The sequence below is a fragment of the Sus scrofa genome, chromosome 14 (assembly GCF_054392235.1).
Source record: "Sus scrofa isolate SSC_HxYL_T2T_F1_AM1 chromosome 14, Sscrofa_HxYL_maternal_Yorkshire_Landrace_v2.0, whole genome shotgun sequence".
Lineage (NCBI taxonomy): Eukaryota > Metazoa > Chordata > Mammalia > Artiodactyla > Suidae > Sus > Sus scrofa.
Genome location: NC_139396.1, coordinates 30,467,831 through 30,482,806, shown reverse-complemented (window position 1 = coordinate 30,482,806; position 14,976 = coordinate 30,467,831). Strand labels below are relative to the sequence as shown.

At 41.0% G+C, this 14,976-nt stretch overlaps 1 protein-coding gene across 2 annotated transcripts in view; it reads right to left on the bottom strand.

The window, feature by feature from the left end:
- DOCK5 (dedicator of cytokinesis 5) overlaps positions 1 to 14,976 on the bottom strand; it is a 238,966-nt gene that overhangs the window by 147,026 nt on the left and 76,964 nt on the right. For both annotated transcript variants that reach the window (XM_084997723.1, XM_084997722.1), the window contains exon 3: positions 5,867 to 5,907. In XM_084997723.1, coding sequence (XP_084853849.1) covers positions 5,867 to 5,907 — 41 coding nt within the window. The remainder of the gene's footprint in view (positions 1 to 5,866; positions 5,908 to 14,976) is intronic.

The following is a 14,976-nucleotide window of genomic DNA, read 5'->3' as shown; positions in this document are numbered from 1 at the left end:
GTGTGCTATGTTTCTGAGCAATTCTCTCCTTTCACCCTCTTACTCTTTTGCCAATAAAATAGGAAACAGCAAGAAAATTTGAGATGAAGCTGCTCCCAGCTCGAGTAATGACTGAGTGGATCCTGACACCGCTTGAGTAAGAAGCAAAATGGCCATCCCTTCCCGCCAGGTGGGAAGAACCAAAAATACGTACATACAGTAGATCCCACTGTGGACCAGTGGGTTATGAACTGACTAATATCCATGAAAATTCAGGTTTGATCCCTGACTCGCTCAGTGGGTTCAGGATCTGGCATTGCTGTGGCTGTGGTGTAGACCAGCAGCTGCAGCTCTGATTTGACCCCTAGCCTGGAAACTCCCACATGCCCCCAGAGAGGTCCTAAAAATCAAAAAAACAAAACACAGCAAACGTACACATATATCTTCCCTTTCTCATTTTGATAAAGGGGTAGGTGTGGGTGGGGCGTATGAGGGAGAAAGTGTTATCCCGATCCTGTTACTGACAAAACCCAGACCACACACAGAGACAAGGTACCACTGATCTCTTTCACTATGAGTGGACAGGACAGGATTCAGAGTGATTCCAACACACTGATCCAAGAGTTAAGTACAAAAAAAAAAAAAAAAAAAATTCAATGTGTGTACAATTCCTTTGGGGGCTGATTTCTGGGTTTCTGAAGCTCCAGAACTGTCCTTAGGATGCCTAAGGAAATGTGGGTGTTTCTTCTCTCTGCTCAGTCACAGTATATGTTCTGTCGACCACTATCTTTGTGGAGAGCCGGGTCAGGCTGCCCAGCACTCACCTTGAGGGCAGGAGGCTACGGGAAATAAGGCAGATGCAAAAGTACAGATGCTGTCTAATCCCACTAACACGAAGGACCTGAAGGAGTCAGATTCAGAGACAGAAGTAGAATGGGGGTTACCAGAGGCTGGGAGGAGGGAGGAATGGGGAGTTGTGTTCAATGTGTACAGAGTTTCAGTTTGGGAAGATGAAAAAGTTCTAGAGATGGATGGTGGTGATGGTGGCACAACAATGTGAACGCACTTAATACCCTTGAATTGTGCACTTTAAAGTAGTTAAAATAGTAACTTTCTTGTCAAGCATATTTTACCATAATTAAAACATGGTCCAGGAGTTCCCACTGTGATGCAATGGGTTCAGAATCCGACTGCAGTGGCTCAGGTCACTGCAGAGGTGTGAGTTCAATTCCTGGCCTGGGAATTGAACCCACATGCTGAGGGTGTGGCCACTTAAAAAAATTTTAAAAGGTTGTCCAGAACTCAGAAAAAGGTATTTTGGTTTTTTGTTTTGTTTTTTCTTTTTAGGCTGCATTTGTGGCATATGGAAGTTCCTGGCTAGGGGTCAAATTGGATGCAGCTGCCAGTCTATGCCACAGCCACAGCAACACAGGATCCTTAACCCACTGAGTAGGCCAGGGATCAAACCTGCAACCTCACAGACATTATGTCAGGTCCTTAACCTACTGAGCCACAAAGGGAACTCCAAAAAGGTGGAGTTTTTAGTAAGAGCACTTATAAAGTAAAGTAGCAGTTATAAGGAGCTAAATCTGCAGGTTAAAATACGAGGTAACCCTGCTTGTCCCAAGGAATATCCTTGCAGAAGATTTTCCTAATCAAGAAGATAAAGGACCAGAGTTCCCGTTGTGGCACAGCAGAAATGAATCAGACTAGGAACCACGAGGTTGTGGGTTGGACCCCTGGCTTTGCTCAGTGAGTTAAGGATCCGGCGTTGCCGTGAGCTGTGGTGTAGGTTGCAGATGTGGCTCAGATCCTGTGTGTCTGTGGCTGTGGCGTAGGCTGGCGTCAACAGCTGTGATTGGACCCCTAGCCTGGGAACCTCCACATGTCGAGGGCACAGCTCTAAAGCTAAAAAAAAAAAAAGAAGAAGATAAAGGACCAATTAAATGTTTCATACATTATAATCTTGATGACTAGCCTCCTAATAACTGGGAGAATCCCAAAATAGAAACATTTGTAATATAAATAGCTTATTTTTTGACATCTAAGCAGATCATAAGCAGGTAATTTATACTGGGTATATAAACATGATGATTTTCACATCAAGGGAGTATTTATTTTGTTGTATTTCCACTCTATTACATGTAGGCATCATCTTTCCTTAATAACATATGTACACTTAAGGCAATTTAATTGCTCTGGTAAATCTGAGGCTGTAAGCCTTTCCTGTGCTGTTTTTTGGGCCATGCCCTCGGCATGCAGAAGGTCCCAGGCCAGGGATTGAACTGGTGCCACAGCAGTGACACCACCAGATTCTTAACCTGCTGAGCCACCAGGGAACTTCCTCCTGGGCCATTCTGACACAGAGAAAGCCAGAATAAACCTGGGTAATCTAGTTCTGATTTACAGCCTACTTCTCAACTTTGTTTTTGCTTTCTCAATGCAACCTACTCACTTACGTAAATAAATAAATAAATTAAATAAACTAATGATTTTTTAGATATTGCCCTTAACCATGCTACCACAATCTTGCTAGGATCAATAATCAGTTTCTGCAAAGCTCTTACCTTCTTTAATTTGTAAAACCACTAGGTGGTTTTATCACCACACTAACAGGCTAATCTGCTCGTAAAGGACACCAAAAATTTCCATTAAAACAATAGGCCTTTCAAATAGCTCTTCCCCTAAAAACTGGCAAACAAAGAAACAGCATTAGGAGAGCATTTCAAATAGGCTGGATTGCTTACTGAAGGAGTAACAAAGCTGGGCATAATCCTTGACAACTGACTTTGAATTCTCTGTTTTTCCTAGATCTCTCCACCAGAAAGATATTTCAACTTAAAATTCAGCAAGTAAACGCACAGCCCTTGTTTGTACTATCATTTGACTGTATTACAAAGTTGAATTATCAAGAACTAAGAAAAGCTCTTACTGAAATAATTCCTCTCAAGAGTGAGATTTAAAGTTTAAACAAAGGTTTTAAGAAAATGAATACAGGAGTTCCTGTTGTGGCTCCGTGGTTAACGAATCTGACTAGGAACCATGAGGATCCTATGTTGCTGTGGCCCTGATTTGACCCCTAGCCTGGGAACCTCCATGTGCCACGGGAGCGGCCCAAGAAATGGCAAAAAGACAAAAGAAAAAAGAAAGTGAATACAAAAAGATTAAAAGCACATCGAGACCCTATCTCTGAGATCCTAGTGAAGCACCCCACCATCCACTCTCCAAAGCAGACAAGAGACAGATTCTGGTGTATTAGGACATCATAGGATGTCTGAGAGATGCTTGGGAAAGATCTCTAGAAACTGTAGACACTCCAAAAGGGAAACCTGTGATTTGGGACCTTTTTGAGACACCATTCACATTCACTAGCTAAAAATAAGAAATTCTGTTTGGTCTTTCAGTTCATATGATCTTATCTGAGAATGGATTTTTTGATGATGGTTTAAAATTAATTTTTTTAACGATTCGTAATTAAGTACGTAAGTAATCGCTGCTCTTTGATAAATTTAGAACTTCAAACCTGTTCGATCTAATCGTGCTTTGAAAAATAACTCCATTTCCCTAATTATGAGTAAAATAAACACTGATAGGGTTAAACCCAAACCAAACAGGAGTAGGGTGGCTGAAAATGAGGTTCTCTTGTTAACACAGCACAGAAGGAAAAGGTCTTCGCTTTGGTCCTACTATGCTCTCTTTCAGGCCAGAGCATCAGTTGTCTCAGGTCTCTGTTTGAAAGACCAGGAAACTAAAGTCAGCAAGAGATCCAATGAAAATAATCAAGCTTCTATCCCTAAAAAGCTAACTATGGGTAGAAAAATTCAGCATCAGGATTTAAGGGGAAAAAGAACCAAAACGAGGGGAGTCAATACTCACATCCAAGGCAAACACTCCTTTATTTTGGTAGATTATTAAACTGTCAGAACTAATAAAATGTGTGTGTGCACATACGTGTATAAATACTGAGTGTTACCCAAGAGTAACAACAAAGAAAGCTTGCCCAGAACAGTCCTAGTTTTTAATGGCATATACCTTGTGGAAAGGTGTTTTTTCTGGGCCTTTTTTTTTTTTTCTTTCTTTTTAGAGCCCCACCCTCGGCAGATGGGACTTCCCACGCTAGAGGTCAAACTGGAGCTGTGCTGCCAGCCTACCCGACAGCAACACTGGATCTGAGCCGTATCTGCAATCCACACTGCAGCTTACAGCAACACCGGAGCTTACAACGCTGGATGCTTAACCCACTGATCAAGGCCAGGGATCGAACCCACATCCTCATGGATACTATTCAGGTTCTTAACCCATTGGGCCACAACAGGTACTCCCCACAGCTCTTTTGAGATTTGTGTTGTAACATCACTTCTGTCTTGTGCCATATTTGCAGAGTAAAAACCAATTTTTTTTTTTTTATACTCAGCACTTGATTCATTCTACAAATCCTTCTCCCACCCCACCTAATTCACTAGTTTGCATGTGAACTAACTGTGAAATAATACATCCCTGTCAACTGTGTTCTTTCAAAAGAAAGTGCTGACGGGCTTTGCTGCTCTAGCATGCAGTGTCACAAGAAAAGTGCTGACCTGACCTAAAATAAACTGAGGGGGTATTAACATAACTCGTAGATTTTCTTTAGCTTGATGATTAGCAGCTCTGGCACCAGGAAAAGGAACCTGTGAGAGTTGGTATTTTTCAAACTCTTTGCCCATGATGAGACAGCAACTCAGCACTACTATCATAAAGTAGAATTAAAAATACATAAAATACTGGAGTTCCCATCGTGGCTCAGCAGTCAACGAACCCGACTAGGAACCATGAGGTTGTGGGTTCGATCCCTGGCCTCACTCACTGGGTTAAGGATTTGGCATGGCTGTGAGCTGTTGTATAGGTCAAAGATGCGGCTCAGATCCTGCATTGCTGTGGCTGTGGCATAGGTTGGCAGCTACAGCTCCGATTTAACCCCTAGCCTGAGAACTTCCATATGCCACGGATGCGGCCCTAAAATTAGACAAAAAAAAACCCCAAAAAACAAAACACATAAAATGCTGTAAGAGATATACCTAAAACAAAAGTTTCATGAAACAATACCTACAGTGTTCCCAGTGTGGTTCAGTGAATTAAGGACATGACACTGTCTCTATGAGGAGGCGGGTTTGATCCCTGGCCTCCCTCAGTGGGTTAAGGAGCCTGCACTGCCGCAAGCTGTGGCATAGGTCATCTGGTATTGCTGTGGCTGGGGTGTCAGCCTCAGCTGCAGGTCCAATTTGACCCCTGGCCTGGGAACTTCCATATGCCTCAGGTGAGACCCTAAAAAGAAAAAAAAAAACAAAAACAAACAAACAAAAAAACCTCGACCATGGCATTCCATTTTCCTTCTATCTTTCAGGTTTGTTTTCAAGAAAATGTTGATTATAACCCGCTCTACTGATTTCATGGAAGTTTCAGCATTTGAAACCTAACTGCTCTAGTTTACTTATTTCACAATGAAGGAGAGTCAGGTAGAAATGGGAAGACTGGTTCTGGGATTTCAGCACTGGAGCTAAAGGATAAAGGGAGAAGCCCAGGTTCCTCCCTGAAACAGCAATGTCCCTGCGTCACCACAGGGCTCAGCTGGAGGCACCAGGAGCAAGTGTCCCACAGAGGCCCTCCCTGGTGTGTCAGAGTCACCTCGGGCCTTTATCCTTGAGTTATTAGCTGGTGGGGAATGCGGCCAAGAAGACCTGCACTATTTTACTTGAATATTGATTGAGGTCGGAGAATTTGCTTTCAAATCTAAGTAACAGCCATCAAAGAGAAAGCAAACTAAGTCTACAGATAGCAGATAATGGAATCATGGTGCAACACAAAACTGGCAGACAGATTTCCAACTAAAAAAATAAATGATAAGCCATACCTTCTTCGATTTATTTTGGAGGGTATATCCTCTGTACCAACCTGTTAGGGTAGAAGAGAACACAAAACCTTTTATGTTATCTGGGATAATGTAGCGATAATAAAGATAATATAATTAGCAATATACATCCTCACATTCTGTGATGACGCTGGGATAGAACCTAAGAGGCTATTAGCAGACAATATATATGAGCATTTTGGTTTATTATACAATAAAATTCTAGATCTATTTCACACTTTTTTTTTTTGGTCTAATTTTTAGGGCCTCACCTGCAGCATATGCAGGTTCCCAGGCTAGGGGTCGAATCAGAGCTGTAGCCGCTGGCCTACGCCACAGCCACAGCAACACAGGACCCAAGCCACGTCTGTGACCTACACCACAGCCCGAGGCAACGCCGAATCCTTAACCCACTGATCGAGGCCAGGGATGGAACCTGCGTCCTAGTGGATGCTAGTCAGATTCACTCCTACTGAGCCACGACGGGAACTCCAGACTTTTTATTTTCTTGATAACAAGAGGATTTAAAATTCACTTAGAACCATGCCTCATCTCTACTCCTTTGGAGAAAAAAGCATAGGACAAAAAAACAAGTCAGAAGGCAGCCCCATCTCTTAACACCTTAATACTTTCCAGAATAAATGTTTTTGCATGAATGAATATGAACTTTTATCAATTTATATACATTCTGCAAGTCACCTTATAATATTAAAATAGATATTTTATTAGCACAACATTGTAAATCAATTATACTTCAATAAAATTTAAATGAAATAACATAAAAAGTATTTTAAAATAGTTAATATATATTTTCTCCCTCTTGCTTTTTTTCCCATCCCCACTTTCCTTCCTTCCCACATTTCCAAGATGAGATTCAATATTCTGGAACAATTTTGCATTGAAGTAGCAAAACTTATATATACACCCCTAAAAAGAAGCTGAAACAAACAATAAAATCACATTGTAAATAATTCTTGGCAATGCTATAAACACCCCCTGCAATAAAAAGATTTTATGTGTTTGCTTAATAAGGCTTTAAGCAAAATCTTTAACTCCTTTTTAAAAATTCCAATAAATAGACAAATTCCTATGGATATTTCCCCACCCTCTATCTTCTAGAGGGAGTTTACAATTTAATCTGTCCACAAACACATATTTTATACTGAATTTACCGAACACCTGCTACAGGTCATTCACTGTAATAATTTTCCTCATTCCCCAGGCCCATGAGGCATCAATGTGATCATCCTGCCTAAGTAAACCCTGTCATAAGTGGTCCATAGACACGCAGTGAACTAGACGTAAACTATACTTAAAAGTTCAGGCATCACATTTCCAGATGAAAATACAACTGGAAAATACACATGCACCCCTGTGTTCACAGCAGCACGATTTGCAATATTTAAGACATGGAAACAATCTAAATGTCCATCAACAGGTGAATGGATAAAGAAGATGTACTACATATATACAGTGGAATACTACTCGGCCATAAAAAAGAATGAAATAATGCCATGGATTGGCAGCAACATGGATGTAACTAGAGACCATACTCAGTGAAGCAAGTCAGAAAGAGAAAGACAAATACCATGTGCTATTACTTACATGTGGAATCTAAAATATGACACAAATGAATACCTTCTAAACATAAACAGACTCACAGACATGGAGAGCAGATGTGTGGTTACCAAGGGGGAGGTGGGATGAGGGGGGAATGGATTGGGAGGTTGGGATTAGCAGATGCAAACTATTACATATAGAGTGGATAAACAGCAAGGCCCTGCCATCTAGCACTGGCAACTATATTCAATATCCTGTGATAAACCGTAATGGAAAAGAACACGAAAAGGAACACACATGTACAGGTATAACTGAATCACTTTGCTGTCTGCCAGAAATGAACACAACACTGTAAATCAACTACACTTCAATAAAAAAATAGATTAAAATAAAACAAACCAACTATGTCTAGATACTCATGTTGCAACAGAAGAAAGGGTGGGGGAAAAAAATGTAATTGTAATGTATACATGTAAGGATAACCTGACCCCCTTGCTGTACAGTGGGAAAATAAAAAAAATTATTAAAAAAAAAAAAAAAAACAAACCAACCAATCAAAAAATTTCAGGCCTCTGCTAAGAGTGTTCTAGAACTCTCCTGTAACTTGTTCTGTACAAAATCATCCACCATTGGACACATAATCTATTTTGGATATGTTACAAATAAAGTGTTGAATTTACTTTCTTGGAGCACAGACTAATGAAGGTTTTCACAAATTTTAACCTGTCAGTATTCAAAAATTTTAAGGATTTTGCTCTTTTCCTGATTAGAAGATGGTATTATGCTGTGGATTGGTTACAGGTTTGCATCAAGGTCCACAGCTGAGAAAAAGATTTCTGAACGTGAAACACGGCTCCCAACCCAGGATGCCAAAATGCACAAGAGATCCAGTCATAACCATACCAATCAGCTCTCCCAGGTTTCAAGAGTCTTTTTATTTTTTATTTTTTGGCTGCCCTGTGACATAGGGAGTTCCCAGGCCAAGGATCAAATCCAAGCCTCAGTCTCGACCTACACCTCAGCTGCAGCAATACTGGATTCTTTGAACCACTGTGTTGGGCTGGGGATCGAACCTGTGTCCTGACGCTGCAGAGATGCTATCAATCCCACTGTGCCTCAGCGGGAACTCCATCAGGAGTCATTACAGCCATGTGTCCTTGCTTGGTTCTGCTAATGTGGGACAGTGGCTTTCGCATGAATAAACTCTATCCTGGGATGCGGGGCAGGGGCAAGCTGAGAAACAAGACTTTAGTCTCTTCCAAGCACTTTTCATCTCTCTGCATCCTAAAAAACCAAGATGTTACAACGTAGGCTTGCTCCACTGTCACAGGGGAATTCATCTGTACTTTTATAAACAGTGTTTTTGCACAGCCATCTATTACAGAATTATGCTTCCTAAACCTGTCATTTTTGAAAACTTTTTTCTTAACCTCCTAAGTCTTCTCTAGAATGGTGGTATGTGCATAATCCTTATCTAAAGGCTCGAAATTACCACAATGAATTTTTTTTTACAAAAGTAAATGCTTATGTTCCCTGGTATCAGGGAGTAGCAGAACACTGTCTATTTCTGGAGTTTTCAGCATATACTGCTGAGATTCCATAAATTCAATTGCTAATAAATGCAAAGGATACAGTATGTGTCCAAGAATATGTTTGCTCATTTCCACATTATAAACCAGGGTTGGGATACAAGCAAGATTCTAATTTTCTAATTAATCCCAACATGTAAAGCAAGATAATTTACAGTAAAATCTGGCATGTTACAGAATGCACATCAACAAGCAGCTATAATCAATGAGTAGCGTGAACTGGTCAGAATCTCAGACACTTTTTTTTTTTAGGGCTGCACCAGCAGTATATGGAGGTGCCCAAGCTAGGGGTCGAAGTGGAGCTGTAGCCACTGGCCTACACCACAGACACAGCAACTCGGAATCCAAGCTGCATCCTGGACCTACATCATAGCTCACAGCAACGTCAGATCCTTCACCCACTGAGCGAGGCCAGGGATGGAACCTGTGTCCTCATGGATGCTAGTCAGATTCATTTCCCCTGAGCCACGACAGCAACTCCTCAGATGCTCTCTTAAGTTAGCATATTATTAAGATGAATGGAATGGTGGGGAGAGGGTGAGTCCATAGGACTAGACTTACCTACATTTAGGTGAAATGACAGTCTTAAAGAGTAAGCTTCCAGCAACCATGGTGAACATCAAAATTGATTCTATGCTAAGAGTTGCTCTTCCTTTCAAGAAAAGTCGTTTCTGTTTTTCTGCATCTGTCCCAATTGAGAATAAAATTCTTTCCCCTCTGGTTTAAAAATATCAAGTTCCTAATTCCACAGTCCAAATTGCTAACATTACCTGGTTTCTCTGATAATCTCCATCAGCCAAGACTCTATCACCTGCTCCATGGCACCTCACCTGTCCAAATGTATCTCTGGCTACCACACGCTTTCTGGTTCCCAGAGGACAAGTCCTTTACTTGGCTCTTCACCCTGCTACATGCCACCATTCAACAAATATTTATTAAGCACTAGTTTAGATACCACAGAGTAGTGGAGAGCAAGAGTTACCATGAAGATCACACTCTAATGTATACATATACATACATAATAATATATTACACAGTATATAATTATATTATATACATATAAATATATGTGAGATGATCTCAGATGCTTGGAAGAAACACTCAACGGGAGTACATGGCAGAAAATGATTAGTCACATGGGACATGATGCTCGACAGGGTGACCAAGGAAAGGAACGCACTCTGAGAGGCTAAGTGGCACCAATGATGACAGGAGAGATGGCCATAAGAAGGAGGTCGTGGGGAGGCATGATTCTCAGCCCCGGCTGCCTGGTAGATTCAAAATACTGATGCCTTGGCCACATCCATGACGAACAAATCCAAGAAAACAAAAAATGGAGCTGCAAAATTATCTCATTGTTCTGAACATATTAGAGGGAGGCAAACGCTTTTGTCAGAAAGTCTAGGTATGACACAGAGGTGGGTCCACAGAGAAATCAAGGAAAAAGAATCAGTACCTCTAGAAAAGCATATTGTTCAAGAGAAGAAATGTAATCAAGGTACACTAATAAGCTCTGGTGCTTAAACTCTATAGACATAAAATTTTAGATGAGGTGGTTTGTTTTTTGTTTGTTTGTTTTGTTTTTGTTTTTTGTCTTTTTGGGCCATACCACACATGGCATATGGAAGTTCCCAGGCTAAAGGTCAAATTAGAGCTGCAGCTGCTGGCCTACACCACAGCTGTAGCAACACCAGATCTAAGCTGAGTCTGCAAACCTACACCACAGCTCACGGCAACGCCCACTGAGCCCACTAAGCCCACTGGCTTAACCCACTGAGCAAGGCAAGGCATCGAACCTGTATCCTCATGGATACTAGCGGAATCTGTTACCGCTGAGCCACAAAGGGAACTCTGAGAACGTTTTAAAAAACAAAAAATCATGATGTATCTATACTGAGAGAGCTCCATAAGGAAAAAATAGGTATTTGTGTGGCTGGTGGGGAATATGAAAGAACTATCTCCTTGTCTTCCATAATGAGCAGCTGATAAATAAAAATTAAATAGAAATAGCAAGTACCAGAAGCCGAATTATTCAGAAACCAAGAGGATTTGGGAGGGACGGCTGTTTTTCATTATAAACTTTGTAGAAATGACCTTTAAAAGTATATACATTTGTGACGACGATGAATTTTTTTTAAATACACCTGTTAAGTCTTGGTAACCCTGGACTAGACTAAGGCAACAAACAAACAAACAAAAAATAGGGAAAGAAAACAAATCGAGGTCGAGGATGGTGTGACGTCGACTACGAACAGATACAGGAGAATTCTAGGGAGCCAATAGAATTGTCCTCTATCTGGATTGTGATGGTGTTTCTTCTCTCTGCATGCATTTGTCAAAAAACCCATAGGACTACACTCAATGGGTGAACTTTACTCAATGCAAATGACACTTTAAAAAGAAGACAGGAGATAGTACTATACCACTGGAACAGCTAAAATTATAAAGACTGACTGGATATGGATAATTGGAACTCTACATTCCTGGAAGTTTCTTCTAAGGTTAAAGAGACACACGACCTATGACCAAGCAACATCCCCACTCTTAAGGATTTAACCTATATCTATAAAAATACTATATAAGAATATTTACTCTTTTTTTAATTTTCTTTTTATGGCTGCACTTGAAGGATATGGAAGTTCCCAGGCTAGGGGTCAAAGTGGAGCTGCAGCCGCCAGCCTACACCAGAGCAATGCCAGATCCGAGCCACATTTGCGACCTACACCACGGCTTATGGAAACACCTGATCCTTAACCCACTGAACAAGGCCAGGGATCGAACCTGCACCTTCGCAGAGACAACATTGGGTCCTTAACATGCTGAGCCAAAACAGGAACTCCCAAAGATTTATTCTTTTTTGTTTTAATTTTTTTTTTAATTTTTTCCGCTGTACAGCATGGGGACCAAGTTACACACGCATGTATACACTTCTTTTCCAAAGATTTATTCTTAATAGCCAAGAACAGGAACCCATCAAAATGTACACCAACAGAGGACTGACAAACTGGATATTCACATAATAAAATATTAGTTGGTGATAAACAGGAATGAACTACAGTTATGTGCATCATCATGGATGAACCTAAAAAACATGTTGGATGAAAGAATCCAAACACAACAGACATGAAAAATTCCATTTATACAGAACTGAAGCACAGGTAACACTGATCAATCCATGGTGATCTAAATTAAAACAGTAGCTGTTTTTTGGGAGTGGGAATTGTGTGGAAGAAGGTGACAGGGAACCTTCTGGAACTGGGGAAATGTTTTAGATCTTGACTGGAGTAGTAGGTATATGTGGTGCATTTACATGTTAAAACTCCTTCAACTGTACACCTAAGAGTAAATTTCACCATATATACATTTTACCACAATTTCTACAAACCAATTTCCAAAAAAAATGTATATATCAAATGAATGTTACAAAGTAACTACCTCAAAGAGACACAGACTTCCACAATAAAGGCATTGCTCAAATATTACTGAATACTTTGAATGCAAACTACCTCTGAAGCCACTTTGGGTCACATGTGAAAAATCAGAGGTATTTCTCCATTGCTTTTAATTTGTATCGTGCCTCCCTCATGACATTATTCATCGCACTCGTTGTGTGCTCCAAAGCTGATTCTGAACAAGTTTTGCTATTTCCAAAAGTTCAACTACAGACTGGAGGTTCATTTATTCATTCAACAAAGAGATACCAGAAGAGCAAGACCTATAACACCTCCATCCTTCAAGGTCTTATTTTATAACAGGAAAAGAAAAACATCACATGTGAACATACAAGCATGTGAACAAAGTCAATAATAAGGCCTAAAAGTCACGGAGAAAAGAGTGACAATGCACCCCAAGGTTCACTGCAGCTCCATTCACAACAGCCAAGACATAGGAGCAACCTAAGTGTCCATCCATAGAGGAATGGATAAAGAAGAGGTGGTACATATATGTAATGGAATACTACACAGCCATAAAAAGAATGAAATAACACCATTTGCAGCAACATGGATGGACCTAGAGATTATCAAACTAAGTGAGGTAAGTCAGACAAAGACAAATTATTACATGGCATCACTTAAATGTAGACTCTTAAAATAATGATACAAATGAACTTACTTACAAAACAAAAACAGACCCACAAACTAGAAAACAAATTTAGGGTTACCAAAGGTTAAGGGAGGGGGAAGGGATAAATTAGGAGTTTGAGATTAACATATACATACTCCTACATATGAAACAGATAACCAACAAGGACCTACTAGGTAGCACAGGGAACTCTACTCAATATTTTATAATAACCTACTAAGGGAAAGGAATCGGAAAAAGAATAAACATATATGGATGTACGTTTAACTGAATCACTTTGCTGTACACTTGAAACTAACACAAGATTGTAAATCAACTACACTTCAATTAAAAAAAAAAAAAAGGTGACACGTGGAGGTGGGGTCACTTCAGCACGTGTGGTTAGCAAATTCTCCCTGCGGACAAGCACTGAGGCTGAGGATTCACATTGCTCGTGTGGCCCTTCATTTATTATACATAAAAACACTTCTTCGACCCCAGCATGCCAGACACTGTCTTCAAGGAGGAAGGAAATAGACTGAAATACAAAAGGCCCTTTAACGGTGATGCTTGAAGACCTGGCACACAAAGGGACGGTTATGAATATGCTGCAGGCAATTACTGAGAGGGACCGTTGAAGATTTTTCTGAACCACAAAAGCATCATTTTGATGTGTAAAGCAGGGAGCCTTTTGCAAAATCTTTCCTCATCTTGCAGTCCCAAGATAAATTCATTGCCTCTCCACCTCCTCCATCAATAAATTATTTTCGATTATGGTAAAATACACATACCATAAAATTTGGCATTTTAACCATTTTTAAGTATACACTTCAGTGGCATTAAGTGCGTTCACACTACTGTGTCAGCATAAATAATTTTTGATCTCCCAGGAATTAAGGCAAGAAACAGATTAGGGAGCCATTGTTTCCATGCACCCTCACTGGGGGCAAGGGCCACAGAGTAGGAGCAGGTGCTAAATCCTGTTGTTTTTTATGTTTAAGTGTAACTGGCCTATGGGGAACTGCTGTATAGCACAGAGAACGCTACTGAATATTCTGTGATAATCTATGTGGGGAAAAGAAACTGAAAGAGAATGGATGAGTGTTCAGGTTTAACTGAATCACTCTGTTGTACAGCACAAATGATCTTGTCAATTAAGATACTTCAACCTTGTAAATTAACTGTACTTCAACAAAACTTGAAAAAATGAAAAGAAAGAAAGAAAATGACGAAACAACAATCAGGGGAAAAAAACTGTCACTGGCCTGGTGGCTTGCTGGGTAAACCACAGTTAATTAGGCCAAGGTCAAAGGTTCCATCCCCTGTGGGCCAGGTAAGCCTGTGAGGTTTCCACGGCCACAGCCTGCCCTCCCCTCCCCAGGGAGTGTCCCTCAAAGAGATGCCTGAGGTCCCTCCCTCTGGGGAAGCTGGGAAGTAGACACAGCTGGGTGCAAAGCCCTCTCAGGGCAGAGACGGCTTGGTTGTTGGATCTGTTTCTGAAGGCAGCACAGAGCCTTGGGGGTTCAGGACGTCTGAATTCACTGCTTTCTGAATGCACTGACTGCGTCAGCGGGGCTTTTGAAACGAAGTTCAAAGGCAGAGCGTCGAAGGGTGCAAAGACAGTAGAAGAGGAGCCTTTTCTTGGGTACCTTTTTGTGAGACCAATCGGTCATCCAGGTTAATGATCTGGGCCCGAGTGCGTGCCTTGGAGGTGGGCACAGAGAGGAACTCAGAGTTCACTGAAATCCAACGCCCTCACCTCATAAAGGGGAAACACAGCAAGGAACTGAGAGGGTTGTCCAAAGTCAAGCTACAAGCTAAGCCAGGGGTCCAAATATGACGGGCCTCCTACTGCCCAGCTCATGGCTTTTTCCCTTCCACCTGTGCCCCCTCAGCCCTGCT